This window comes from Mustela nivalis (genome assembly GCF_964662115.1).
Source record: "Mustela nivalis genome assembly, chromosome: 9".
Taxonomy (NCBI): domain Eukaryota; kingdom Metazoa; phylum Chordata; class Mammalia; order Carnivora; family Mustelidae; genus Mustela; species Mustela nivalis.
This window is the reverse complement of record NC_139028.1, coordinates 113,155,746-113,182,748: the sequence shown is the minus strand read 5'-3', so window position 1 is coordinate 113,182,748 and position 27,003 is coordinate 113,155,746. Positions and strand designations below refer to the sequence as shown.

Below are 27,003 nucleotides of genomic sequence, written 5' to 3'. Positions count from 1 at the left end.
CAGCTCCAGGCTTGCTGGTGCCTTCCTGGGCAGCAGCTTGGGGCAGAAATACACTCCGGACACAGGGGTGGGGCCTTTTCCTTTATTGTTTGGGGTTTCTCGGCATGGAAATGTGAGATCCCCACCCCACCCCATACCCAGGTGCCTCTGGCACCCCCATTACTGGTACACCAGTCCCTGAAGAGTCCCCGTTAAAGTCACCAATATAAAAAAGGAAGGAGCGGGGGAGGGAGCACCCGACTACCCCTCAGGCCCAGCGACTCCTGGCTGGCAGGTGGGGCAGGGCAGGCCACAGAGAGGAGGGATACGGGCTTCTGCGCAGGAAGGAGCGGGCCTTCCCAGGCCCAGGAGGAGGCCTCGGCTGGGAAGGGCCCTGCACAGCTGGGCTGTAACTGTGCAGAGCTAGTGGTTCTGTCTGAAGGTCTGCAGGTGACAATGGGTGGCGGGGCGCGGGGGCGGGGGGCTCTGGATACCATCGGGACACCAGGAGGCCCGGGGCTGTCGGCTCCCCCTGGAGCCCCATCCTGAGGCAGGGACAAGCGAAAGCTGCCTTCCTTGTTTGGAGACGGGAGGGGCAGACGAGTCCCCCCTGCCCCCCCCCAGCCCACAGAGGGCAAAGGCAGGGAAGGCCACACGGCTCTGCGCAGAGCAGATGAGCCGCGGCAGCTGGGACGTGTAGGACAGGAGGACGAGGCTGCCTCCCGCTCCGAGGAAGGCACTTGCAGCTGGTGTGGCCTGCTGTGGCATGGCGGGAAGGCATGGCTTGGCAGACAGCAAGGGGGCCTGAGCCCCTGCCTCATGCAAACATGGTCAGCTGTAACCACTGCCGGGGGGGTGGGGGGGTGGGGGGTGGAGAGACGGGTCAGGCAAGGACAGCAGAGATGCCAAGTCCAGCCTCCCGCCCCAGAAGCCACTGTCGCTTCACCCACTGAGGGCAGGTGGGAGGGGGCCCTCTGGGGGAAGGAGCGCCGCAGAGACCTCCCGGAGCCCGGCCCTCCCTTCCTGCTCCCTTCCCTGGACCCAGGCAACCCCACCCCCTCCTTCAAGGACCCAGGAGGCCTGGCCTTTGGGGCTGGGTCTGAAGCCCTAGGCTTGCTACCCCCGAGCAGGTAAGGAAGTTCCACCAACCCTAAATGCCCTCCCCTGCCACAGCCAAGGGCAGTGCCCACCTTGAACAGATCAAAGGTCACGACACCATCCAGATCCGTGTCCAGAGTTTTGAAAAATCCTACATTCAAAAGAAGATGTTCTGGTACTGAGAACCCAGTAGAACATTCCTACAAGACCAGGACCCACCCTGCCCCTCATTCCCCATCCCCACAGCACCCCAAGCCCTCACCTGTGCCTGCCGGGGAAACAGCTCTTCCTGCTGCCCGAGCCCCGCTGCTGCCAGGTTCCCACTCCCCTAACCTCCCAGCACTCAGCCTGCAGGGTCCCAAGTGCCGCACCCTTCACCTCTCTGGCACACGCCATGGCACATCTGTCCTATCTCTCCCTATTGCCCTGTCATTCCCCCACAGCTGATGAGAGACAGAACCAGAGGCAGGAGCCCGACGGGGCACTCACGGAACATGGTCTCCAGCCGCACTAGGCAGCACACGAAGTTGTCGAAGTCCACGGCCAGGTCTGGCTCCGAGTAGCGGGTGATAATGAGCTCATACAGCTTCTTGTTGAGCTTGAAGCCTGGCCCGGGAGAGTGGGTAAGGGCCAGGGAGGCATGGCCTGGCCCGAGGGGACAGGGAGGGGGACTGGAGGCAGGGGGCAGGGTGAGCCCTGCAGCTCCAAGGCCTGAAGGCCTCCTGAGTAGGGCCCGCTGCTGGGAGGGGCTGGGCAAGCAAGTGCCAGCCCCAGAGGGAGCGAGGGCCTGACAGCCCCAGGGAATCAGGGGCCAGAGGGCCCAGGGGTCAAGTTTTATTTGTGCGGAAAGCCCTGGCCTCATCCGGACACGCACCTCCCTCACTCGAGGCTCAGGCGCCAAGCTCCACCCCACCCTGGCTGTGTGGCAGCAGGCCAGTCACTTTCCCTCTCTGAGCCCTACTTTCTTCGGCGTACAGTGGAGATAGTAAGAGACCCTTGCCCAGTCAGGCTGCAGAGGACAAAAGGAAATGCTGACAAAGCACTTAGCTCAGTCCCCACAAGATGCCACAACCAATCATCCCAGGGACAAGGACAGTGTGCTAGCCTGCCACCCTGGGTCACTAGTGGGGAATCGGCCTGGGGCCATCGGCCTCTGGCACTCAGGCCTTACCCGCAGACTCGATGGCCATCCGCATCTCGTAGGCGCTCATGCTGCCCGACTTGTCCAAGTCAAACTTCCGGAAGATGGACTAGAGCAGGGAGCGGAGGGTGAGGGCCGGGCGGAGGGAGGCACCCAGCCCTTCCCACCATGCCCCAGGGTGGGGGCTTGATGTGGGTGCAGGGGAAAGACCCGAAAGGTGGGCCAGGGGCTGGGATCTGGAGACGTGGCCCCAGGGTGGGCACAGGCCCTGCCTGGGATCGAGGCCACAGCAGAGGGCGGGCACCAGCAGGGCCGAGGGACCACCCACCAGGTAATTCCGGATTCGGTTCCACAGGATGTTAAACTCCACCAGGCCCAGTTTCCCGTTGCCGTCCCGCTGGTGGCTACTGTTAAGCTTAAACCAGGGGCGCGTGGGAGGCTCATTTGGGTAAGCATCTGCCTTCAGCCCAGGTCATGATCTCGGGGTCCAGAGATCGAGCCCCGCTTCTCCCTCTGCCTCTTCCCTGCTCGTGCGCGTGTGTGCACCCTCGCTCTCTAATAAATATTTTTAAAAGGGCTGCTTAAACCAGGCACAGGGTGAGAACAACCGGAAAGAAGGGGAGACTGACCTCAAGGTGAGGGGAGATGGGAAGAGGCAGGAACCTGCAAAGCCAAGGGGGTTGGGTTTGGAGGGATACAAAAAGCACCAACTTGAAGGTCACTCAAAGACCTAGACCCTGCTCTATCGCTCACTCAACACAAAGCCTGTGCCTCCGTTTCCCCTTCCCAGTCAACGGGAAGTTGCCCGGGAAAAGAGCTTGTCTGTCCACACTTGACAGGGCTTTTGTCCCTTTCTCTGCACTGTTCCTGGGAGAGGTCACAGGGTGTCCCTCTCCCACACGCTGCCCAACCCAAGCAGCCTCAGGAAACAGAAGCGAAGGATACGTCCATGAGGTTCACCATGCTGCGGCACGACTCCAGGCTGAAGCCCTTGGTACGCAAGTCCTTGTCTGCAAGAAAACCAGTTCCAACACCTCAACCCCGCGAGCTTCTGCGGCACCACGCAGGGGTCCCCAGGGGGATGGGGACCAGGCGAACATGATTCCTGGCGCCTGGCATGGAAAGTCTAGCAGAGTGGGTGCGTCAGGTCATTTTTATCGTTAGCACGGTTTAAAGTACTAGAACAATCAAGCTGGTGTGCCATCAGCCATGTCCCTGCCAGAGAAGAGCCACAAATGAAAGGGAGTCAGTGCCAAACAGACATGGGACAGACGCAGTACGAACATGAGGCCAAGGCGGCCACGGCAGGGCTGGGGTTTGCCACGGGCCCCACCGCGGGGCCAGAGGAGAGGGCTCTGGGCTGAGGGAGCAGCGTGGAAGGAGGTCGGAGGCGGGGGCAAAGGGAAGGTCGGGGGTGGCTGCCCTTGGCTGTGCACATGGGGGGGGAGTGGGGGGGGGAGCCAGCCTCGCTCTGCTTGATGCCACTTGGCCCGGCCCTGAGGTGTATCTTCTTGAGGGGGGTGGGCTTCTCCTTCATACTATGGTGCTTGTCAACAGCTCCGCTTCTAGAACAACACTGAGCCCCGGCACTCGGGCAGAGAACAAGGACTGGCCAGATGGTGGAAGGAGTCCGAGAGGGAAGTGGGGTGAGCAGGGCTCAGAAAGGCAGTGGGGGCTTGCCCCGCCCATGAACACCGAGGACTTGGGTTTGGCTCAATGTGGGAGCAGGAGCCCAGATTGTGGAGTTCAGAGGAAGCGAGGACCCAGGGCGGAGAGGGGCCGGGACGCTCACGTTTGCTGATGATCCTGTTCAGAATGGTCTGCAGCTCCTTGACGCTGATCTCCATGTCCTGGGGGGGAGACGGATGGCACCACCCACCCTGGGGAAAGGCCGCCCCCCGCTGCCCCGGAGCCCCTCACCCCAGCCCGCCCAGCCTACCTCCCCTGCCAGCTGCCTGAAGAGGGTCTTGAAACTCGCGTCAATCTCCTCTTCTGAGAGCACTTGCTGGATGGAGAGCAGGGGAGAGCAGGTCAGGAGCGAGGCTGGGACCACTCGTCACCACCTGCCCGCCTCATCACGTCTCGGAGCCTCACTCTTCTCACCTGGAAAGTGGGAATCTAGACCTCCCCCTCCCCCGCCGCCCCGTCCACCTGCCCAGGGCTCTGTGGCCCAAACTGGGCACCCTTCAGATCTGTGATGGGGGGGCAAGTTCCCGAACCTCCCTGAACTTGAGCTTCTCGCTGAAGGGGAACAGGGTGACGGCATCCTGACACGGTTGTCATGGAGGAAACGGGGTGACCAAGGAGCTCAGCAAAAACCCGAAAGAGACAAGAGCTCAGGGATCTCGCACCACTATTACCTCAAAAGCCTTTGCAAACTGTCAGGTGCTGGGCGGATGAGGGATCAGGATCCCTCTCACAGCTCCTCGCAGGAGCCAAGACGCCCAGGTCCCCACGACACACCCAGGTTGAGGGCAGAAGAGGAAGGCAGGGGGTAGGGAGTGTGGGGGGTGGGTAGGGCACGCACCTCATCAGGGAGATTGGCCTGGATCTGGTCGTCCAGCTCCCTGCAGGGGTGGGGAGAGAGGGGGTCCAGTCAGGAGGGCGCAGGGAGACCCCAAGCAGGTGGGGAGCAGGCACTGGCGAGAGGCTCTCGACTCACTGGGTCCCTGCGCTCTTCTCGGAGAAGAAGCGCAGCACGAAGTCCCCCTCCTTGTTGGGCTCGAAGGTGGAGGGCACCACCACGTACTCCCCGGGCGGCAGGCGGAAGCGGGTGCTGACCTCCCGCAGGTTGATGAACTGCTCTGAGCGCGCCCGCGAGGAGTTCGCCAGGAAGAAGTCCCGCTTCAGGTGCACTGCGGGCTGGCCCACCAGCTGGCCGGAAGCAAGGAGGGGGCGGGGCTGCAGCTGGCCACGCCCCTGTCCCCCCCAGGAGCCGCCCACTGACCCAGACCCTGACAACTCTGACAAATGGTTTCGTCTGTTTCCTCATGGGTCAGGCGCAGGCGACAACCCTGCCTACCGCACAGGGCGGCGGCGAGGAGACACTCTGGAGGTGGACGGGGATACTAGGGCACCACTGAAGAAACATTCCCACGATTATTCCCCAAGTCACGCAACACAGGTACGTTCCGGGGGGGGGTGGGGCCCTCGTTTAAAGCTCACGCGGGCCATGTGAGCTGGTGTTCTCGCTGACACTGAGGCTTGGAGCTAAGGCAGCTTGCTCAGGGCTGCGGAGTACTTAGCTATCCCGGGCAGCCGCAGCCAGCGCTCACTCAGGGGAAACAGCAAGACAGGAAGAGCCTCAGGTGTGTGGGAGAGGGCGGGGGGTGGGGGGCTGCTCTGAGGGCCAGGGTTCAAATCCAGCTCCCTCACTTGTTACCTGCCCTGGCGCCCAGGACAGTAGTGTCTGCCCCCAGCCCCGGGAGAGGGGAGGAGGGCAGTTAGCGAGCCATAAGAGGAGGTGACTTCTTAACTCTCTACACGCGAGCCATCTTGCTCCCACCTGGGCACCGTCAGGCCCCCTGTGTTCAGGGGTATGGAAATCCAGGTGGTTCCGGTGTCACACCTACCTCCGGAGGGACCTGCCAGAGAGATGGAGGAGTTAAGAGACCTGCGCCTGGCCCAGAGCTGGGGGTGGGGGGCAGCATTTCCTGGGCAGAGGTCCTGAGTTCTTAAGAATGATGGGTTGAAGACACCAGGAGGCAGAGCCCAGGACCACTGGTGGCCCCAGACCCATCGTCACAGCAGAGCGGGATCGCAGGACCTCAGGAAAGGGAGCCTGGTCCTCTTCAGGCAGGAGACAGGGTTTTCTTCATCCTCAGAATGCCCTGGGCCTTGGCTCTGAATCAGAGAACCCCCGGACAGACCCCAGGTGGCCAGCTGCCATGTCCCAAAGGCCAGGGACATCAGAGGTCTATACCAGTCTGCGACCAGGAGCTCTGGGCCTGGGTCAAGACTGCAGTCATTCTTTGCCCCTACCAGCAAGGTCCAGAAGTTTGTGTCTTAAACATAAGGGGTGAAGCGGGGCCCTCCCAAGCCAGCCTCTGCTTATATACTTCTAAGACAGGGAGCTCACTACTCCACCAGGACGCACACATGCCTACTTCTTTCTGAAGCCAAGCCCAAGCCTGTCCCCTAAAAGCTACCTCCCAGTTGTCAACTAAGCCAAATCCCTCTGCCCAAGAGCGACTTCAGCAGGTGCCTCTGGGGACAGTGTCCCAGGCCTCCTGCCTGAACGCTATGGCAGCAGGGTCCTCTGGCGCCCCCTGCTGGAACTCGCCGGCAGGCTTCTCTGCTGGTTCTGGGCCAACCCCCCGGGCTCACCTCATAGACGGCGAAGCCAATGGTCTCCATGTCCCGGCCAAAGCGGCGCTCGCGGCGACGGTGCTTCTGCATGAGGGCAAGCACGAAGCTGCAGCCTGACTCGCGACCCCCGTAGTCGTCGTCTGCATCATCCGTCTCCTCCAGCCGGATCTTGAACTGGGGATTGACCCAGAAGGTCGCTGCAGGAGGTGGGTGGTCGGCAGGAATCAGAGGAGGCACAGGGCGGAGTGGCCCCTCTGCGTGTCTGTTCACCCAGTCATCCAACAAACAGTTCTAAGTGTGCACCGTGTGCCCTGTGACAGCCCTGCAGCGGGGACACACGGTCCCTACCCTCCTAAGCTCGCATTCCAGGAGGGGAGCAAAGTATGAGCAAGTCAGTGTAACTGACAGAACAGTTACAAAAATAAGCAAGCGGGAGGTCGTCAGGCCGGGCATCTCCGAGGAGGTGATAATTGAGAGAGATGGAAAGGAGAAGCCCTGGGAAGACCCTGGGCAGCAGAAGAGAGAACCAAGAGCCCCACACAGGAGGGACAGCCAGGATCTAAGGCAGCATCGGACTCCAGCGAGCACGGGGGATCCAGAAAGGTGGCAAAGGGGCAGGAGCAGGGTGGGTGGTAAGGAGTGTGGTTTGAATCGAAGAGCAAAAGGACCTCCCCACCCCCAACAGGCTTGCACCAGAAGGGGCCCGAATAGATTCGGGTAACTGCTGTGTGGACAATGACCTAGGGAAGAAAAAGAGAAAGCAGGGTCTGACAGGAGGCCTCAGAGCTTTCAAGGGTGACAAAGACATTTCTGGCAGTTGGGTGATTCAGCGGCCCACAGCCCCTAAAACAACCAAGTGCTGGATACAATACTCGAAACTGCTTTTTAGACACGAATAAGCCACGGCATTCCCCTCCCCCCCAACACAAGGTGACATTAACCAAAATGAGATGCGCTCAAGTGCCAGCCAGGATGTGGAGAGCAGAACCTCCGACAGGGCTGGTGGGGGTGCAGAAGGGGGCAGCCACTGCGCAGAACAGTCCGCCAGTTCTTCGAATGGTTAAACACAGAATGACCCTATGACCTTGCACTTCCAATCTGAGGTACATCCCCAAGTAAGCAAAAATGTACATCCACACAAAAACTTGCATGTGAGTGTTCTTAGTAGCATTATTTATAATACCCAAATGCAGAAATAACCCAATTGTCCATCAACTGAGGAACAGACAGGAAAATTGTGGCATAACCAAATGATGGAATATTACTCAGCAACAAAAAAAGAATGGAGCACAGATGCACACTCTTAACATGGGTGAGTGTACAAACAGGCAAATCCACGCAACGGGGTGTGGGGGGTTACGGAGGAACGAGGAGGAAGAAGGGCTCAGGAGTGACAGCCATGGGGTGTGTGGTTTCTTTGGGGGCTAAAAAATGTTCTAGGGGAGCCTGGGTGGCTCAGTGGATTAAAGCCTCTACCTTCGGCTCAGGTCATGATCTCAGGGTCTTGGGATCGAGCCCCGAATCGGGCTTTCTGCTCAGCAGGGAACCTGCTTCCCTTCCTCTATCTCTGCCTGCCTCTCTGCCTACTTGTGATCTCTGTCAAATAAATAAATCTTAAAAAAAAAATGTTCTAAAATTGATGTGGTGATAGATCTACAATATATGAAAATAAACAGTGATTTTTATACTTGAGGTAGGTGAATTGTATCATAAGTGAAGTACATCTCAGTAAAGCCTTTTTTTATTTTTATTTTTTTTAAAGATTTTATTTATTTATTTGACAGAGAGACACACAGCTAGGGAGGGAACACAAGCAAGGGGAGTGGGAGAGGGAGAAGCAGGCTTCCCGCTGAGCAGGGAGTCCGATTGGGGGCTGGATCCCAGGACCCTGGGATCATGACCCCAGCCAAAGGCAGACACTTAATGACTGAGTCACCCAGGCACCCAGTAAAGCCTTTTTAAAAAATCGACATGAGGTAGGGGACCTGGGTGGCTCGGCAGGTTGTGTGTCTGACTCCGGCTCCGGTCACGGTCTCGGGGTCCTGGGATCAAGCAAGCCCCATGTCAGGCTCCCCACTCAGCAGAGTCTGCTTGCCCTTCTCCCTCTGCCTCTCCTGCTCATGCTTTTTCTCTCAAATAAATAAACATAATCTTTAAACAAACAAACAAAAAGGACACTAGGAGCCTACAAGGTAAATAACGCCAAAGGACTTCTGCTGACTCCTGGAACCCCTGAGCCCTGGGTTCTGGCACAGGAGACCAAATCGAATAGGATGGCACCTGGGTGGCTCAGGCAGTTAAGCGCCTGCTTTTGGCTCAGGTTGTGATCCCAGAGTCCTGGGATGGAGTCCGGCGTCGGGCTCCCTGCTCAGCGGGGAGTCTGATTCTCTGCCCCTCCCCTGGCTCATGCGCTTTCTCTCTCTCCCTCTTGCTCACTCTCTAAGTAAATAAATAAAATCTTAAAAAAAAAAATCTAATAGGAGATCCTGGTGATATAACTGAGACCCTATGAGGAATGCCAACAGCGTTAATAGTGAAAGAAAAATAAACCCCATTGGGAAGAAGGGGGGAAAATCTCCCGGAGAATTTACACCCACAAGCCTTCAAGAGAGCTTGTGGTTTTATTTATTTATTTATTTCATTTTAAGATTTTATTTATTTGATAGAGATCACAAGTAGGCAGAGAGGCAGGCAGAGAGAAAGGAAAGCAGGCTCCCCGCTGAGCAGAGAGCCCAATGCAGGGCTCAATCCCAGGACCCTGGGACCATGACCCGAGTTGAAGGCAGAGGCTTTAACCCACTGAGCCACCCAGGAGCCCCAAACTTGGGTTTTACTTCATGCTGCCTGTGGGGTCAAGGAAATCTTAAGGAGAGAATTTGTTTTTGAAAGAGTCCTGGGTTAGCAGCATCCCAGGTGACTGACAGAAACACTGGAGGAACCTAACTTTACCCAAGGACTCCAAGACCTCCCACCCATGAACTTGTAGGCCAAATGGGTCAAAAATCTCACAATGCAGGGGCGTCTGGGTGGCTCAGTCGGTTAAGTATCTGCCTTTCGCTCAGGTCATGATCCCAGGGTCCCAGGATCGAGACCCATGTGAGGCTCCTTGCTCAGTGGCGTGTCTGCTTCTCCCACTGCCTGCTGCTCCTCTGCTTATGCTGACAAATAAATAAAATTTTAAAAAAAATCTCACAAGGAAAGAAGGCATGAGGAGTAAAAACCAGCAGCCACAGTGGACAAAAACCAACCCACCAAGACTTCAGATATTGCAATAATCAGACACAGAATATAAAAAAGACTAGACTTATATATTTAAAGAAATAAATGAAAAACTTGAAAATATGAGGAAGAATGAACACATTTGAAAAAGAGACATCAGAACTTCTAGACATAAATTTTTAAACAAAATTAAGTACTTGTTAGAAGGATTAACCAACAGGGGCACCTGGATGGCTCAGTGGGTTAAGCCTCTGCCTTTGACTCAGGTCATGATCTCAGGGTCCTTGGATCGAGCCCTGAATCAGGCTTTCTGCTCAGTAAGAAGCCTGCTTCCTCCTCTCTCTCTGCCTGCCTCTCTGCCTACTTGTGATCTCTGTCTGTCATATAAATAAATAAAATATTAAAAAAAAAAAAGACATTAGAGTATTGAGAATGGAAGGAACGCTCCAAAATGTGACCCAGGGAGATTAGATGGAAAACTGAAGCGATGTTAAGAGACACAGACGACTAAGCGAGAAGTTCCAGCTTACATTAGATTGGAATTCTAAAAGGAAAAAAACAAAGAGTGTAAGACAGAGCTGCTATTCTAGAAGCTCATGACTAAAAATTTTCTAGAATTGTCTGAACACATCAATTTGCAGATGGACAAAGTCCAATGACTCCAAAGAGGAATGAAAAAAAATCCACACTTCAGTACATCATGGTGAAATGACAGAGTATCAAAGGTAAACAATCTTAAAACAGAAAAGACAAAGCATCGCAGGAGGCGTGGGAGACAGAGTCTGACTCCCAGAGCAACAGAAGCAGAATGAAGAGTAACAACTTCCTTCAATGGGCTGGGAAGTCTCACAATCCAGAATTCTGTGTTCAGAGAACTGTTGAGAATAAACACCCTATGAGGACATTTTACAGAGCTACTGAGAACGTTTATGGAAGGAGAGGGAGGAGGAGACGGACAGTAAGAAACACAAAGGGTGTATTTCGGGGAAATGGAAAATGGTCTCAGACGAAAGTTGTGAAAATGGTGAGAAAAAAATTGTTGTGTGGAAAATCTAATGAATATGGACTATATCAAATAGTGATGATGATGATATTTAAGAATTAAATATAAAGATATTAAGAAAAGTGTTTAGAATTAAAATCTAAAAACAGCATATTAAACAAAGGGAGGGGTGAGCCAAGTTAAGTAGTCTAAGGTCTTTGCATCGTTCAGGAGGAGGGTAAAGATCTTGATCAACTAACTTCAGAATGTATTAAGAACGTATATCTTCGGGGCTGCCTGGGTGGCTCAGTCGTTAAGCATCTGCCTTAGCTTGGGTCAGGATCCCAGGGTCCTAGGATAGAGCCCCACATCAGGCTCTCTGCTCAGCGGGAAGCCTGCTTCTCCCTCTCCCATTCCCCCTGCTTGTGTTCCCTCTCTCGCTGAGTCTCTTTCTCTGTCAAATATATAAATAAAAAATCTTAAAAAAAAAAAAGTATATCTTCCAAATTCATAGACTGAAAAGCCAGCAGAGAAAAAGGTTAAAGAATTCAATCCAAAATAAGGCATAACAGGAGGGACAAACAAAATGTGCAGTAAGTCTGCTGAAATAAATACAAAGTTATTAGTAATCACTGTAACTGTAAGTGGATTAAACTTTCTAATCAAATGGCAAATTTTTTCAAACAGATTATTAAAAAGCCAGCTACAGTCAGTTTATGAAAGATAACAACTAAAACACTGAGCTTTAGAAAAGATCAGACATCACAGAGTATAGTGAAACATACCACAAAATTACTAACCAGAAGAAAACTGTAATTGCTATAGTGACATTGAGTGAAATATACTTAAAACTACAAGATTTGTTACTGAAGGGGGAGCCTGGGTCACTCAGTCACTAAGCATCTGCCTTCGGCTCAGGTCACGATTCCAGGGTCCGAGGATCGAGCCCCACACTGGGCTCCCTGCTCTGCGGGGACCCTGCTTCTCCCTCTCCCACTCTCCCTGCTTGTGTTCCCTCTCTTGCTCTCTCTTCTTCTGTCAAACATATAAACAGAATCTTAAAAAAAAAAAATTGTTACCAAAAAAGGTAGCCATTAAGTAACAACAAAACAGGTTCAATTCACTAGCAACTGAAAACAATTCTAAGCCTGATGCACCTAATATCATAATGCAGAACATGTAGAGAAAAATAACTGACATATAAAGGGAAAATCAGCAAAACCATCAGGAGGGGGTTTGATTTTATCCTCCCTCTTCCAGTAATTAACAGATTAAGTTTCATATGGTGAACAATTATAAAGCATTCCCCCTAGCCCTCAGAACTGTGTCATGGTCAAGAGAACAGACTGCAGGGCTGCAATCCTGGGTTCAAATCCCAGCTCCGCCACTTCTTAGTGACCCACCTTCCTTAACTGTTAAACACGTAATAATGAAAGTACCTACCTCGTAGGGTCAGTGTGAAAGTTAAGCAAGTTACTGCACTTCAAATACTTAGAGGAATGCTTGGCATATAATACAAATCAGGTAAGTGTTGGCCAGCCTTATTGAGAATGTGGGGACACAGAGGAAAACTCACCACGTGCTGGCCTGCAGAACCAGCTTCTATTTATTTCAAAGTAATGATCTCATACAGATTGTAAAAGAATAATTAGCAGGTTATAACTGGGAGGTTTGGTTATAGACTCAATCTCATTACAGGCATATTCAGATTTTCTGTTTTCCTTAAGTCAATGTTGGTAGCCTGTCTCTTTCTAGGAACTTGTCCATTTCATCTAGGTTAGCTGATTTGTTGGCACACTATTATTCACAGTATCTCCTTATAATCCATTTATTTCTGTTGGGTTTGTAGTCATGTTCTCTCTTTAATTCCTGATTTTACTAACTGGAGTCTTCTTTTTTCTTGTTTAGTTTGGCTAAAGATTTGCCAATTTTGCTGAGCTTTTCAAAGGACTGACTATTGATCTCCCTGATTTTTCTCTATTGTTTCTCTATTCTCTGATTCCTTTCTTTGGACTTTCATCCTTATTATTTCCTTTCTTATGCTTGCTTTGGGTTTAGTTTGCAATTTTACAGGTTATTGATCTCAGATTTTTTTTTTAATACAGGCACATAGTGTTTTAATTACTATTCTACATGATTTCTCATTTACATGATCATTTCTTTTTGATAAACTAACTCATTCTATGTGACACTACCTTGACACCAAAGCCAGATAAAGACATCACAAGAAAATCAAAGGACATCACTTATAAATATCAAAGTAAAAATCCCCGGGGCGCCTGGGTGGCTCAGTGGGTTAAGCCGCTGCCTTCGGCTCAGGTCATGATCTCAGGGTCCTGGGATCGAGTCCCGTATCAGGCTCTCTGCTCAGCAGGGAGCCTGCTTCCTCCTCTCTCTCTCTGCCTGCCTCTCTGCCTACTTGTGATCTCTCTGTGTCAAATAAATAAATAAAATCTTAAAAAAAAAATTAAAAAAAAAAAAAAAAGTAAAAATCCCCAACAAAATACTAGCAAATCAAATCCAAAGGTATCTTAAAAGGATCAGACCCCATGAAACAGGATTTATCTCAGGAATGAGGGATAGTTTCGACATAAGAAAATCAACCGGGGGTGCCTGGGTGGCTCAGTGGGTTAAGCCGCTGCCTTCAGCTCAGGTCATGATCCCAGAGTCCTCGGATCGAGTCCCACATCTGGCTCTCTGCTCAGCAGGGAGCCTGCTTCCTCCTCTCTCTCTCTGCCTGTCTCTCTGCCTACTTGTGATCTCTGTCTGTCAAATAAATAAATAAAATCTTTAAAAAAAAAAAAAAAAAAGGGGCGCCTGGGTGGCTCAGTGGTTTGGGCTGCTGCCTTTGGCTCGGGTCATGATCTCAGGGTCCTGGGATCGAGCCCCGCATCGGGCTCCCTGCTCCGCAGGAAGCCTGCTTCCCTCTCTCTCTCTCTCTGCCTGCCTCTCTGCCTACTTGTGATCTCCGTCTTTCAAATAAATAAATAAAATCTTAAAAAAAAAAAAAAAGAAAAAGAAAATCAACCAATGTAATATATATACTACATTAACAGAAGAAAGGGGGAAAACCTACATGATCATCGTAATTGATATAGAAAAGGCATTTCATGAAGTCCAACACACATTCATGATAAAAAAAAAAAAAATTCAGAAAACTAAGAATAGGGGCGCTTGGGTGGTTCAGTCATTAAGCATCTGCCTTGGGCTCAGGTCATGATCCCAGGTCCTGGGATCGAGCCCCATGTCGGGCTCCTTGGTCAGCAGGAAGCCTGCTTCTCCTTCTCCCACCCCCGCTGCTGTGTCCCTCCCTCACTGTTTCTCTATCAAATAAATAAAATCTTAAAAAAAAAAATACCCACTAGGAACAAAATGGCATGACCTCAATATGACAAAGAATGTTTATAGAAAAGTCAGTAATATCATACTCAGAGACTGCAACTTTCACCCTAAGATCAGGAACAAGATGCCTGCTTATACCACTGCTATATAACCACGGTATGGGAAGCTCTAGCTAGAGCAATTAGTCAAGGGGGGAAAAAAGGCATTCAAATTGCAAAGGAAAAAAACTATTTCCATTTGCAAATAACATGATCCTGTATATAGAAAAACATGAAGAATCCACAAGAAAGTTACGAGAACTAGTATCAAAGTCAGCAAAGCTGCAGATTACAAAGCTCAAGACACAAAAATCAATTGTGTTTCCATACACCAACAATGAACAATTGAAAAAGGAAATTAGTAAAATAATTCCTTTACAACAGTATACAAAAGAATAAACTACCTAGATATAAATTTAACAAAGGAGCTGAAAAACTTAACACTGAAAACGTCAAAACATTGCTGAAAGAAATTAATGAAAAAATAAAAAGATACCCCAAGTTCATGGATCAGATAATTTAGTATTATTAAAATGTCAACACTATCGGAAGTGATCTGCAGATTCGATATAATCTTTACTAAAATTCCAACACCTTTCTTCACAGAAGTGGAAAAGCATTATCCTCAGACTCATATGGAATTATAAGGGGCCCAGAAGTCATAATGATTATGAAAAAAAACGCAAAAGGTAGAAGACTCACACTTCCGGATTTCAAAGCTTACTACAAAGCTACAGTAATTGCTACAGTAACTATAACACTGTGATACAGGCTTAAGAATGGATATAGAGGGGTGTGTGGGTGGCTCAGTCAGTTAAGCATCTGACTCCTGATTTCACCTCAGATCACGATCTCAGGGTTGTGAGATCGAGCCCTGCGTTGGGCTCTTTGCTGAGCATGGAGTCTGCTTGGGATTCTCTCTCCCTCACACATGCTCTCTGAGTGAATGAATGAGTAAATGAATGAATAAATAAAATCTTAAAATAAAAAAGGGATATATAAACTAAAAGAAAAGGACTGAGTCCAAAAACAAACCCATATACATAGATGGCCAACTGATTTTTGCCATGGGTGCCAAGACCATTCAATGGGGAAAACGTAGTTTTGTCAACAGATCATGCTGAAACAACTGATGTCCACACGCACACGAATTCAGCTGGGCACCTATCTCACACCATATATGGTACTACAGTGATCAGTGATCTCTTACACTACTATTGTGCTTATTTGGGGGTACTACAAGTTGTACCCACTTAAACAAATGCCATGCGTGTTCTAACAATTCCACCCATCGGCTGTCCACCTTTCTCCCTCTTCTGGGGCCTTCCTATTCCTGGAGACACAACAATATTAAAATGAGACCAGTGCATCACCCTACAATGGCCTCTGAGTGTTCAAATGAAAGAGTCCCATGTCTCCCACTTTTAATCAAAAACTAGAAATGATTAAGCTTAATGAGGAAGGTGTGTCAAAAGCCAAAAGGGGCAGAAGGCTAGGCCTCCTGCATCAAACAGCCAAGTTGTGACTACAAAGGAAAAATTCTTTTTTTTAAGATTTTATTTATTTATTTATTTGACAGATAGAGATCACACGTAGGCAGAGAGGCAGGCAGAGAGAGAGGAGGAAGCAGGCTCCCCGGTGAGTAGAGAGTCCCACGCGGGGCTCAATCCCAGGACCCTGGGATTAAGCCCCAGATGGGGCTTCCCACTCAGTGAGGAATCTGCTTCACCCTCTACCCCTCTCCAGCTCAAGGGCCTGTGTGCACTCTCTTTCTCTCTCAAAATAAATAAGATCTTTAAAAAAATAAAAGCACTATTCCAGTGAACACATGATAAGAAAGTGAGATAACCTTATCACTGATAAGAAGTTTTAGTGGTCCTGACAAAAGATCAAACCAGCCCCAACGTTCCCTAGGCGGAAGACCTAATCCAGAGCAAGGTCCTAATTCTCTCCAGTTCTGTGAAGGCTGAGTGAGGTGAGGAAGCTGCAGAAGGAAAGTCTGAAGGCACCAGATGTTGGTTCATACATTTGAGAAAAGAAGCCAACTCCGTAACATGAAGGTGCCAGGAGACACAACAAGTAGGAGCGGCAGCAGCAAGTTCCCAGCAGATAAAGCTGAGAGCATGAATGCAGGCAGCTACACTAACCAACAGATTTTCAGTGTAAACAAAGCAGCCTTCTATTGGAGGAAGATGCCATCTATGACTTTCATAGCTGGAGAGGAGAAGTCAATGCCTGCTCTCAAGGCTTCAAAGGATAGGCTGACTCTCTCATTAGTGGCTAACACAGTTGGTAACTTTAAGTTGAAGGCAGTGCTCATTTATTGTTCCATAAATCCTAGGGCTCTTTAGAATTATGCCAAACCTACTCTGTCTGTGTCCTCTAAATTATTAATTTTTTACATGATCTCTACACCCAACCTGGGGCTCAAACTCATGACCTGGAGATCAAGAGTTGCACGCTCCTCCTACTTAACCAGCCAGATGCCCCCAGCTGTGCTCTTTGAATGGAATAACAAAGCCTCTGTGATAGCACATCTGTTTATAACATGCTTTATGAACATTTCAAGACCACTGCTGAGATCTCCTGTTCATAAGATTCCTTTTGAAATATGACTGCTCTTTGACAATCCACCTGGTCACCCAAGAACTCTGATGGGGACACACAATGATATTAATGTTGTTTTCATGCCTAGCATAGTACCCATTCTGCAGCTGCCGGATCAAGGAGTAATTTCAAGTCTTTCTGCTTAAGTCTTTCAAGTCTTACTACTTAAGAAATACATTTTGTAAGAAGACAGTGATTCCTCTGATGGATCTTGGCAAAGTTAACTGAAATTCTTCTAGGGGGCGCTTGGGTGACGCTGACGGTTAAGCATCTGCCTTCAGCTCAGGTCATGATCCCAGGGTCCTGGGATCAATGCCCCACATTGGGTTCCAAGCTCAGTGGGGAGCCTGCTTCTCCCTCTCTCTGCCACTCCCCCTGCTTGTGCTCTTTCTCCCCGTCAAATTATTAAAATCTTAAATAAAATTAAATTAAAATGACCGAACTATTTGAATAGCAACTCTGAAAAACATACATAAGTGGCCAATGAATATATGAAAAGACATTCTTTTCAACATCATTCATCATTAGGGAAATGCAAATTGTCAATGAGATGCCATTTTATACCCACCAGGGGCAGCTACAATAAAAAACCTGGTCAATGACAAGTGTTGACAAGCATGTGGAGAAACCGGAACTCTGACAGTGCTAGTGGGAATGTATCATGGTGCTGTCACTTTAGGAAACAGGTGGCAGTTCCTCAGAGTCAAACATGGGGTTACCATGCAACCCAACAATTTCGCTCCTAAGAAGAGACCCAAGGGAACATCTGCTCCCACAAATACAGGTACATGAATGCTCATGGCAGTATGACTCATAAGAGCCCAAAACTAGAAACAATCTCAATGTCCAACAACTGATGACTGAGTGAGCATAAGGTGGTGTTATACACACCGTGGAGTATTTTTCAGCCATAAAAAAGAAATCCAGTACTGGGAGCATGCTGCCACAGGGACAGCCTTTGAAAACATTACAATAAGGGAAAGCAGCCATGCATGAAAAGCCACATGTTGTATGATCCCATTTACAATGCCTAGAAGACACAAATCTACAGAGACAAAATGTAAAGTAGTGGTTCCCAGGGGCTTAGGGAGAGAGAGGGAGAGAGGGAGTGATCCTTATGGATACAAGGTTTCTTTGGGGAGTAGTGAAAAGGTTCTGGCATTAGATAGAGGTGGTGATGGCCCAATACTGCAGGTATACAAAAAAATCACTGGTACCTGGGTGTCTAAGTCGTTAAGCATCTGCCTTCAGCTCAGGTCATGATCCCAGGGTCCTGGGATCAAGTTCCGCATAGGAGTCCCTGCTCAGCAGGGGGCCTGCTTCTCTCTCCTCCCTGCTTGTGCTCTCTCTAACTATCTCTGTCTCTCTCTCTCTCAAATAAATAAAAGCTTTTAAAAAATTATAGTTTAAAAAATTTGCTGGAGGGGCACCTGGGTGGCTCAGTCAGTTAAGTGTCTGACTCTGGATATCAGCTCAGGTCATGATCTCAGGGACATGACATCGAGCCCTATGGGCATGAAGTTTGCTTAAGATTCTGTTCCTGTGTCTCCCTCCCCCCGCCAACTACTCTCTTGCCCCATGCACTATTGGGGAAAAAAAAAAAGATGGCTGGATACAAAATAAATTTAAAAGGTCAAGTGCATGTTACTGTGTTATTTGGGAAACAGAATTTGAAGAGACGCCATTTATAATAGCAACAAGATGATACAGTACCTAGTAATTAAGCTCAAAGATATATAAGTCTTTTGATGAAAATTATAAAATTTCATTGAAAGACACTAAGAAGACCAAAACAGAAACATGCTACATTCTTGGATAAGACGACTCAAAGCTTTAAAGATGTCAGTTCTCCCCAAATCGATCCACAGTGTCAGCGCAATTCCACATAAAGTCTCAAAATGATTCTCTGTAAGGCTTAGTAGCTGATTCTAAAATTCGTACAGGAAAACAGAGGGCACGAATAGCTAAGAGACTCTTGAAGGCGTTTGTCCCACCCCCAAAGGACTTCTCGCAGATCTCTAGCAATGAAATCAACGTGCTATCCGCAGAAGCGGAAAACCAAGGGATGGAACGGTGAGTCCAGAAGGAGACACACACGGATACGAGAACAATCGCACGGAGCGTCACCGCAGGGAGAAAAGGAGAGAGTTTTCTTAATAAATGATGCAGGGCACAGCTATTGCCTATTTGAGGAAAAACTGGAACTGGATCCCCACAAGGAGGAAAAAATGCTTCAAAACAGGGCTATGAGCCATGCTGGGAACACGGAGGACACGGGACATGGGAACAGAGCGGTGGCGGGGAACAGAGGGGGGTCTGGGTAAGCCGAAGATACCGGTGGCCTTCCAAAGAGATCGCACGGTGAGGACGGAAGCTAGACCACAGCGGGTTAAAAATCTGAACTGGAAGCTGAAAGGAAACGGGGAGTGTAGCGAACCGGAACATTTTGCTTCGAAGGGGAGCAGAGCAATGGGTGGGGAAGTCTGGTCACGAGAGGTGCTCTCAGACGGGGGAAACGGAGAACAGGGGCCGGGGGTGATGGATGATGGAGCCTAAGGCTTTCAGACACGTGGGAGAACAGGAGCCAGAGCAGGGGCAAGGGTGGCCCCCCATGAGCACGGGCAGTTCTGTCATTGTCACAGTCAAGAGAGCAGTAATGACGGGCATAGGCCAAGACAGGCAGGACGAACACCAGAGACGCCCTGCGGGAAGTAGAGGTATCCCTCAAGTGCAAGGCCAGGTCCGCAGATGGGAGTAACTGCGGAGGCAGATCTGAGGGAGTGGAGATGTTCCTAACTGGCAAAAAGGAACTGGCGGGAACCATGCAAGGTGGTCCTCTGAGGGCCACGGCTGTGAATTTACAGGGAAAATGCTGCCCCCGTTGCGTGACAGGGAATATGCAGCCCCCTCAGTGGTCCTGCAGCTGATGGAGAGGGTTCAGCTGGGATTCTTCGGGGGAGGGGGAGGAGCAGAGAGAGCCAGGAGCCAGAGTGTCTGCGGGGACAAGATGCCATGGTGACTCTAACTGGTGAGAAAAAAAGGCACAATGACTGGGGAAGGACAGAGCAACAGTGGGCTTCACAGACCAGACGGGTCAGATGAGGCTGAGGGCTGCCGGAGGAGGGGGCCCAAAGGGTCAGGACAGAGGTCAGGGTGCGAGGTCTGGCCAGGCTCCCGTGGGCCTTCGGGGGGTGCCTGAACTAAGGTGGAAGAAAGGGTCCCTGCGGGTGTGGGTGGGGAGGAATGGAGAGCCCAGGCTGTGGCCCACGTCACCCGCATGGATTCAGAAGTTCAGGGAACAGTGGCCGGAGGCCCAGGCAGGAAGACAGCAAGCCAGGAGGGAAGGTTCCAGAATGAGGAGTAAAGGATACTCCCCGAGGAAAATCTCAGAGGTCAGCACAACCACGCCATCTCACAAATGAGAAAAACGGGGAGGCTTAGAGAGGAGACGAGCGGGAAGCAAAGTGAGCGAACCAGGAGGCAGCCGGGCCCAGACGCCACCCCTGGGTGCCCCGCGGGCCTCGAGGTCAGGTCACCTGGGTAGTTCCGGCAGCCGCCCGCGGTGCTCCCCCGCCGCCAGGTGCCCTCGTACAGCGTCGTGTTCCACTTGCGGATGGACCGGCTCTTGAGCGCATCGGGCGTCAGGTTGCAGATCTCCAGGCGCGTGAACTCACGCATGAAGTCCCGGAAGGACATCCTGGGGTCCCGGAACACAGTTGAGCCCCGGTCCCCAGCCAGGGCACAGAGGGAGGGGGCAGGTGTGGGGTTTGTGGAGCTCGGGAACTGGAGCGCAAACCCCAGAGGGCCGGACAGGGCAGGGGCCGCTCACCAGAACTCTCCGTCCTCCATCTTCACCCGGAGCTGCTCCCGCTCGTAAGGGTCCACATTATTCCACTCCGAGGAGCTGGGGGGAGAGGGCGCTGCCAGGTGCCGGCAGGACTGACCCGCGACCTCCGTCCCCGGGGCCCATCCTCCCTGAGCCCCGGTCAGAAGGCCTCCGTGTGGTCCAGCCCAATGTCCCAATTCCAGGGGTTGTCACAGGAGGACCAGCTCCAAGGAAGCTCGGCCTGAACTGTGTCGGGACAGTCCCCCAGAACCAGTAACACAGAGATGCCCTCCAAAACCCCCCTCCCCGGTCAGTCCTGAGCACAGCCCCAGCACAGACGTGGGCAGCCCCGACCAGCCTCCCCCAGCCTCCCCAGCCAGGGTCCACTGCCCCTCACCCGTCACTCCAGGCTCCCGTCCACTCCACCTCGCCCCAGGGGTTCCGCATCCGGATCAGGCTCACCATCTGGCCCTGGTAGTTCACCTGTTCCCCAGAGCTCCCGTCAGTGCCCGCTTCGAGCAAAAGTCACTTCCCGCCCCTTCACCCTCAGGAGTCCTGCTCAGCGCCCAGCACCGCAGCAGGGGAAATACAGCCGGTTCTCTAGGAATTTACCGTGGAGGGAGGCAGCTATGCACACAAGCTACCGAAAACCAGGGCAGAGCAACATAAACATTTCAGGATCAGGGGCCACGAGTAAGATGCTTTGGGAGGTCGAAGAGCCAGCCCTTCCCCCAAGCCCTGGGCGCAAGCCAAACAGGCAAAGGCAAGAGAGGAGGCGGGAACCACCCTCCAGGGAAGAACCCCATGTGGGCTGCTACCTGCTTGGCCCCTGTCACAGAGTAAGCATGGCCCTTCACCAGCTTCTTGAAGGTGATGGCCTCCATGTCCAGAACGCTGGAGATCTGCACAGCAACACAAGTGTCGTGGTCAGGGGCCAGGTTCCAGGGACCATAGGCACCCGCATCCCCAGTCAGGAGGTGAGTCCCAAGCATCACAGGTCCCAGACATCCCCCAAGGACATACGACGGCCACTGAGAGTGGCAAGCAGGGACCCTGACTCTACCTAACGCCCCCACATACACTGCACCCCTGGAAGGGGAGGTCACTCCTCCAATGCCACCACTGGCGGAGGGGGGCCTGGGCAGCCCACTGACACTGCTTTGGCCAGAGCTGGCCAGACCCATGCAAACACACACGTGCACACACACACATAGCGTGTGCTCTCCCAGAGCCCCAAGGCTCTCACGGAGAGGGACGCGGTGAGGTGGAGAAGGGGGTGAGGACAGAACTGAGTCAGCGAGGACTGGGGGAGAAGGGGAAGAGCAGGGATGGGGTTAGAGCTAAGGACACAGTGATGTGGGGGGAGGAGCCCGAGGTCAAGGGTAAGTGGTGAGGACAGAAAAGCAGCAGGGGAGGTGATGAACAGGACTGGACGACAGCACCGGGCAGCAGAAGGGCAGGAAAACAAGCTGTCTGTCTGAGGTCTGGGGGACAGGAACGACACCAGCCACGAAGGAGGCAGACAGGACTGAGGTGACAGATGAGGCTGGGTGAGAATACAGCGATGGGGTGAGGTGATGGGTCTGGAGCCAAGTCTGGGGCCAGGGCAAGGCCCCGGGCTGGGCTGGAAAAGGAAACCGCTGGAAGAGAAGACAGGTCATGCGGGGGAGGGGTGCTCAGGGGTCAAGGCTGGGTGCACTCACGTCAATGGAGCAGCCCAGGAGGGACCCCCGCTCCAGGGCCTTGAGGATGATTTGATAGAGGTCGCTGGGTGCCTTGCGCAGCTCATACCACTCGGTGACCCCGCCTGTGAAGTCCTCGAAGCCTTCTGAAGTGCTGCCCCCGGAGAGGGCCTCATAGCTGCCATTCACCCTGCGGGCAGCCCCAGGTCAGCGCTCTGGCAGCAAACAAGGCCCCAGGGTCCCCTGCCATGGCCCATGGCCCCTACTCACTTGGCATAAGCCTTCTCGAGCAGGGCACTCCAGAACTCGTTGCCTTGGGCAGAGTGAACAAACACCAGCTTCCCATCCTTCATGGGCAGCAGGTCATCCACGACTACGTCCACCCATTCCCCAAACTGCCACAGCTGGAGGGGATGAGAGCACGGTGAGCACCTGAGCCGCACCACCTGCTAGATGCCGGGCCACGCACCCCAGATCTAGGAGCCTGAACGAGGTGGCCTCTCTGAATCGCAGTTTCCCTGGCCAGAAAAGGGAACAGTGGAGCCTTCTTCAAGGGAAAACAAACCATGCTCACAGAGCTAAAAAGTTTTTAGGGCAGCATTACTGATACTCTGGAAACAGACCAAGGTGCTTTCTCAGGTATGGAGAGGCTGGAAGGCCCTGGGGGCTTGGCTCTCGTGGACCTAGTCCCCTCCCTTCTGCATTCTAGGTTCTTATTCTAGGTCATTCTAGGTCCGGATGTGTGTCTGGAGGCGGTGCGCGACAGGATACACATGTAAAGGAAGTGTGGATCAAAAAACATGGCATCTAGACCACGAGATGGATGCGGTTCCCGCATTCATGGGTTTGCTTCAGAGATGGCGGGAGAGACAGGCCCAGGACCCTCCCAGGACCAGAGACATCAAGAGCCTGGGGCCAGAAGCGATGGAGTGCCAGGTAGGTGGGAAGGAGTGCAGAACAGCCTTGCAACGAGAGGAAGCGGGCCCAAGTAGTTAGGATTTGGGGGCAGGCGTATGGAACAGGCCAATCAGGAGACCAGGGAGGAGCGGATTGGAGGAGGGCGGGAAGGGGGCGGGGCAGAGAGGCCACACCCCTGCAAGCGGGACCCTGCAGGTGCAACCCTAGGACCCTCTGGTCTGCTCTGCTCAGGCCCAGGGCAGGATGGAACAGGGAAAAGGACCCCCTGAACAGGCCAGAGAGGAGAAGGCCCTGGAATCCCCCGGGGCAGGGTTGGGGCCACTAGGGCCAGAGGGTCTAATCCAGGGTTGATGGGGGTTTCTCTCTCCCAGCATCAGCTGACTGAGAATTCCTTAGTGTGACTTGAGAAATGGGCTCTGTGTGCAAAAAGGGAATGGGGGGGTGCCTGGGTGGCTCAGTGGGTTAAGCCTCTGCCTTCGGCTCAGGTCATGATCTCAGGGTCTTGGGATCAAGCCCCACATCAGGCTCTCTGCTCAGGAGCGAGCGTGCTTCCCCCTCTCCTTCTGCCTGTCTCTCTGCCTACTTGTGTTCTCTGTCAAATAAATAAGTAAAATATTTTAGAAAGGAGGGGGATAGCAGGTTTAAACAGATTTAATCCCTTCTTTCTTCTCTGCAGGGCTCTGTCAGAGGCTAGAGGCTGCCAAAGTGCAGGAGGAGGTGGGGGAGAGGGGCCACTTGCACCACCGGTGGGGATGGCCACCTGTGCTGGTCTGTTTTCCCACAGGGGATCACTATCCATTCTTCAGATGGGACACTGAGACCCTGTGGAGGAAAAGCATTTGTCCCCCAGGAATCGATTCCTCCGAGCACTTTCCTCCTGATACCCACAACCACACGGGAAAGCCGCCAGCCGAAATACCTGCCTTGCCCAGCCGTTTCACACATGACAGATCTGAGATGGCATCAAGAGGTCAAATTCTTTCTAGAGGGAGGACCGATCCCCGCAGGGTGTGGACTTAAGCTGCCCTAATATCAGAGTGCTGTGAGTCACCGGTCCTCACCTCCTCCAGGGCCTGCTACCCCTTTTTCCCCTGGTCCTAGGTGGATCCGGGGCTCCTCACCTGGAAATGGAAGATGCCGGCATAGCCGTTCTGGAAGCTTTGGCCGTGTGGAACCACTCGATGCAGAAGCGTGTCATTGAGGGTGAGGGAGGCAATGGCAGCCAGGAGCCAACAGTCCCCTGGGATGGGAGGGACCCAATCAGGACCGCTCTGCACATCTGCTCCCCGGGAAGCATGGATGCCCATTCCTGGGAGAACCTGGGATTCCCTGGGCACCCTGTCCCTCAACAAAGAGACCTGACCTAGGAATCTAGGCAAACCAGCCCAGCGCTGATAGCCAGAACCTGCCTGAGCTTGCAGGAGGGAGGGAGGGGTTAGGGCAGAGCCGGAAGGAACAGGCAGGGGGAACTACTCTGGAAAAAACACTCAGAATCCCAACACCCCCCCCAACCAAAGGCCTACCCAGTGCTCCCTGGCAGATGTCTGTGCGCGTGGCTCCATCCACAATGAACTGGGGATTCGAGAGCAGCTCCTGCAAGAGACCCAAGTCCTGTCTCTGGGCCAGACCCCCCCCCCCAAAACTGGAACTCAGCCGCCCCACAGCCCACTCCCCACCAGGGACCTGGAGTCCTATTCCCACTCCTCACCCAGGACAGGGGTAAACTGAGCCCACCCTGGGGAGGGGGTCCCTCTCACCGTGGGGCGCTTCCACTTGATGCCATAGGTTTTGGAGGAGTTGGGGCCCAGGTCCTTGTAGCCTAGGCTCTGGGGCACCGGGGGGAAAGCCTCGTCACGAAAGAGGGCCCCACTCTGCAGGCAATGAGCCCGCAGCTGCTCATAGTCTTGGCCCATGTACTTGATGGCGTTTTCATGGCGCCCAAGGCCCAGATCCTTGGCCCGCTGCTTCTGCACTTGAGCAGACACCCCGGTGCAGTACACGGGGGTGATGAGCTCCTCAGCCATCCTGCAGGACAGACCAGCGTGCTCAGAACCCAGGCCTTCCCAGAGCTAGAACTGGAGCTCCTGCCTGCCCCAGACCACCCCTACTTTCCAAACCTGGGGTTTCCCCACCTCGCCGCTCCGCTCATAGAACCCAGGACTCTCTGCCACCTCCTTATGCCCCCAGAAACCAGGAGGGGGGCTGTTCCGCCCCTCGGTGCACTGGCCACCCCCTCCCCAACTCTACATAATGCTAACCCCTCCCCTTCCCAGACTCCCATTGTCGCGGGCCCGCAGTGCTGGGCTCAGCGGGCCAGGCAGGTGGGGCAAGGCAGAGCCGGGAGATGACACAGGAACCCCTTCCCCAAACAGCCAAGCTCCTAGGCACTGGCCCCTTTACCGGACTGGGAGGCTGAGAACTCCAGGCAGCCAGGGTCCCCCTCCCCAGCGCCCTGAGACGGGCTGGGTGATCCAGGGCTGCCGGGCCTCCGTCCCGACCCCTCCGGCCTTCCCCGAGCCCAGCCCCTGGAGACAGTGGTGAGCGCAGGCTGGGCCGGCTGCCTGGGCTGAGCGGCTTCCCGAGCCGCCGCCCCTGTCCCGGGCACTCAGAAGACCGGGCGCAGGGGGGCAGCCCCTCAGCCCGAGAGCAGTGGCCAGAGGTCGGGAAATCCTGGCCGGGACACCCAGCTCCTTACCTGGGGGAGCAGTGTTTGGGGGATCGCTGCAGTCCCTGCGGCTGCCTTCCCGGGTGGCGGCTCAGGGCAGGGCCCAACCAGGAAGAGCGCTCCTCCCCGCCCTCCTCCCGCTGCCCCTCCGCCCTCCTCTCCCCCTCCCTCCTCCTGCTCCTCCTCGGCCTCCTACCCGGCTTCCCCTCGGCTCCCCCTTATCTCGGCGTCCCCTTCTCCGACTATCTCTCTCCCAGGGTCTCCCCGCCCCTCCCACCGCCGCCGCGCCCGCGCGAGGACAGATCACTGAAAGGCACAGCAGTGCCCGGGGAGGGGCCGCTGCGGCCCAGACGGAAGGGCACCGCGGGGGCGGGGGAGGGGAGCGCGGGGGAGGGCACGGCCGGGGGTATTTTTAACCCGGGGCCGCGGCTCAAGTTGCAGGGCCGGGCCGCCCCACCCCAGGCGGCGCCCCCGGAGGGCATTCCCCGGGGCTCAGCTCGCCTCGCCTCCCGCCGCCCCTCGCCAGCCCCGCCGCGCCCCCAGCGCGGGGCAGAGATTGCCTCTGGCAGCGGCGGCCGCTCGGAGGAGGGGCCGGGCTGGCGGCGGGCGCACCCCTGCCGGACGCGGGCCACACGGCAGCCGGGGCCCCGCCGCAGCCCGGCTCCGCGCCGCCACCCCGCTACCCGCCCCCGCGGCTCCAGCTCCGGGCGCCTCCAACCCGGCCCGAGCGGCTCCGCGCGCCCCCCGGCCCCGGCTCGCGGCGCGACCTTGAGCGAGTCCCGGGCCTTCCCGGCCTCGGTTTCCCGGGTGTGTGCGGCGAGAATGGGACGGAGCCCGGCAATGGCGGGAACCCATCTTCCTCCTGCGCTCGGGGGTTTCTTGGACCCGGAACCGGCGAGAGGTGGGCGTCTGTGCCCGCGCCCCCGAGTCCTCGGCCCACCCACCTGGATGCGTCCTTGTGCCGCCTTACCCGGGAGGGGGCGGCAGAGGCTGCAGGCAGGTCGGCGGGCCCACGCTAGACCGACAGATCCGCCTCCCGCCTCCCGAGCTGTGCTGGGAGAAGTTGGAGAGCCCGGAGCCCGAGGGTGGAGGACTGCGGCGCTCGCCCAGCTCAGGGCTTCTCGCCGACCACGGGGGCCAGGCCCAGCAGCCGCTGACGCTCTCCTAGCATGTATACACGAGCATTTTGTTGGGGAAA

At 53.8% G+C, this 27,003-nt stretch overlaps 1 protein-coding gene across 4 annotated transcripts; it reads right to left on the bottom strand.

Moving 5' to 3' along the window:
* Positions 1 to 68: 68 nt before the first annotated feature.
* On the bottom strand, positions 69 to 26,879 carry CAPN1 (calpain 1). Of its 4 annotated transcripts, none has more exons than XM_082748417.1 (22): positions 26,750 to 26,879; positions 24,898 to 25,165; positions 24,664 to 24,733; positions 24,262 to 24,380; positions 22,493 to 22,626; positions 22,244 to 22,412; positions 21,359 to 21,442; positions 20,938 to 21,023; positions 20,544 to 20,618; positions 20,251 to 20,411; positions 6,545 to 6,723; positions 5,791 to 5,802; positions 4,881 to 5,092; positions 4,746 to 4,785; positions 4,158 to 4,223; positions 4,011 to 4,068; positions 3,164 to 3,228; positions 2,547 to 2,615; positions 2,249 to 2,327; positions 1,567 to 1,683; positions 1,170 to 1,228; positions 69 to 823 (listed from the first exon to the last, which is right to left on the bottom strand). In XM_082748417.1, exons 2-22 carry the CDS (start codon positions 25,162 to 25,164, stop codon positions 797 to 799), a joined length of 2,148 nt encoding a protein of 715 aa, XP_082604543.1. In that variant the 5' UTR covers position 25,165; positions 26,750 to 26,879; the 3' UTR covers positions 69 to 796. The 4 variants fall into 4 exon arrangements, with proteins under 4 accessions (XP_082604543.1, XP_082604544.1, XP_082604542.1 ...); XM_082748418.1 differs by lacking the exon at positions 26,750 to 26,879 and adding an exon at positions 26,573 to 26,732; XM_082748416.1 differs by lacking the exon at positions 26,750 to 26,879 and adding an exon at positions 26,002 to 26,138.
* Between the last annotated feature and the right edge of the window lie 124 nt (positions 26,880 to 27,003).

Coding starts and splice junctions, on each gene's coding strand:
- CAPN1 (XM_082748417.1), bottom strand. CDS start 25,164: ATGGCTGAGGAGCTCATCACCCCCGTGTACTGCACCGGGGTGTCTGCT. Junction 20,619..20,937: donor ACGGGAGCCTGGAGTGACGG/GTGAGGGGCAGT, acceptor CTCTCCCCCCAG/CTCCTCGGAGTGGAATAATG. Junction 2,328..2,546: donor ACCGAATCCGGAATTACCTG/GTGGGTGGTCCC, acceptor TCCCTGCTCTAG/TCCATCTTCCGGAAGTTTGA.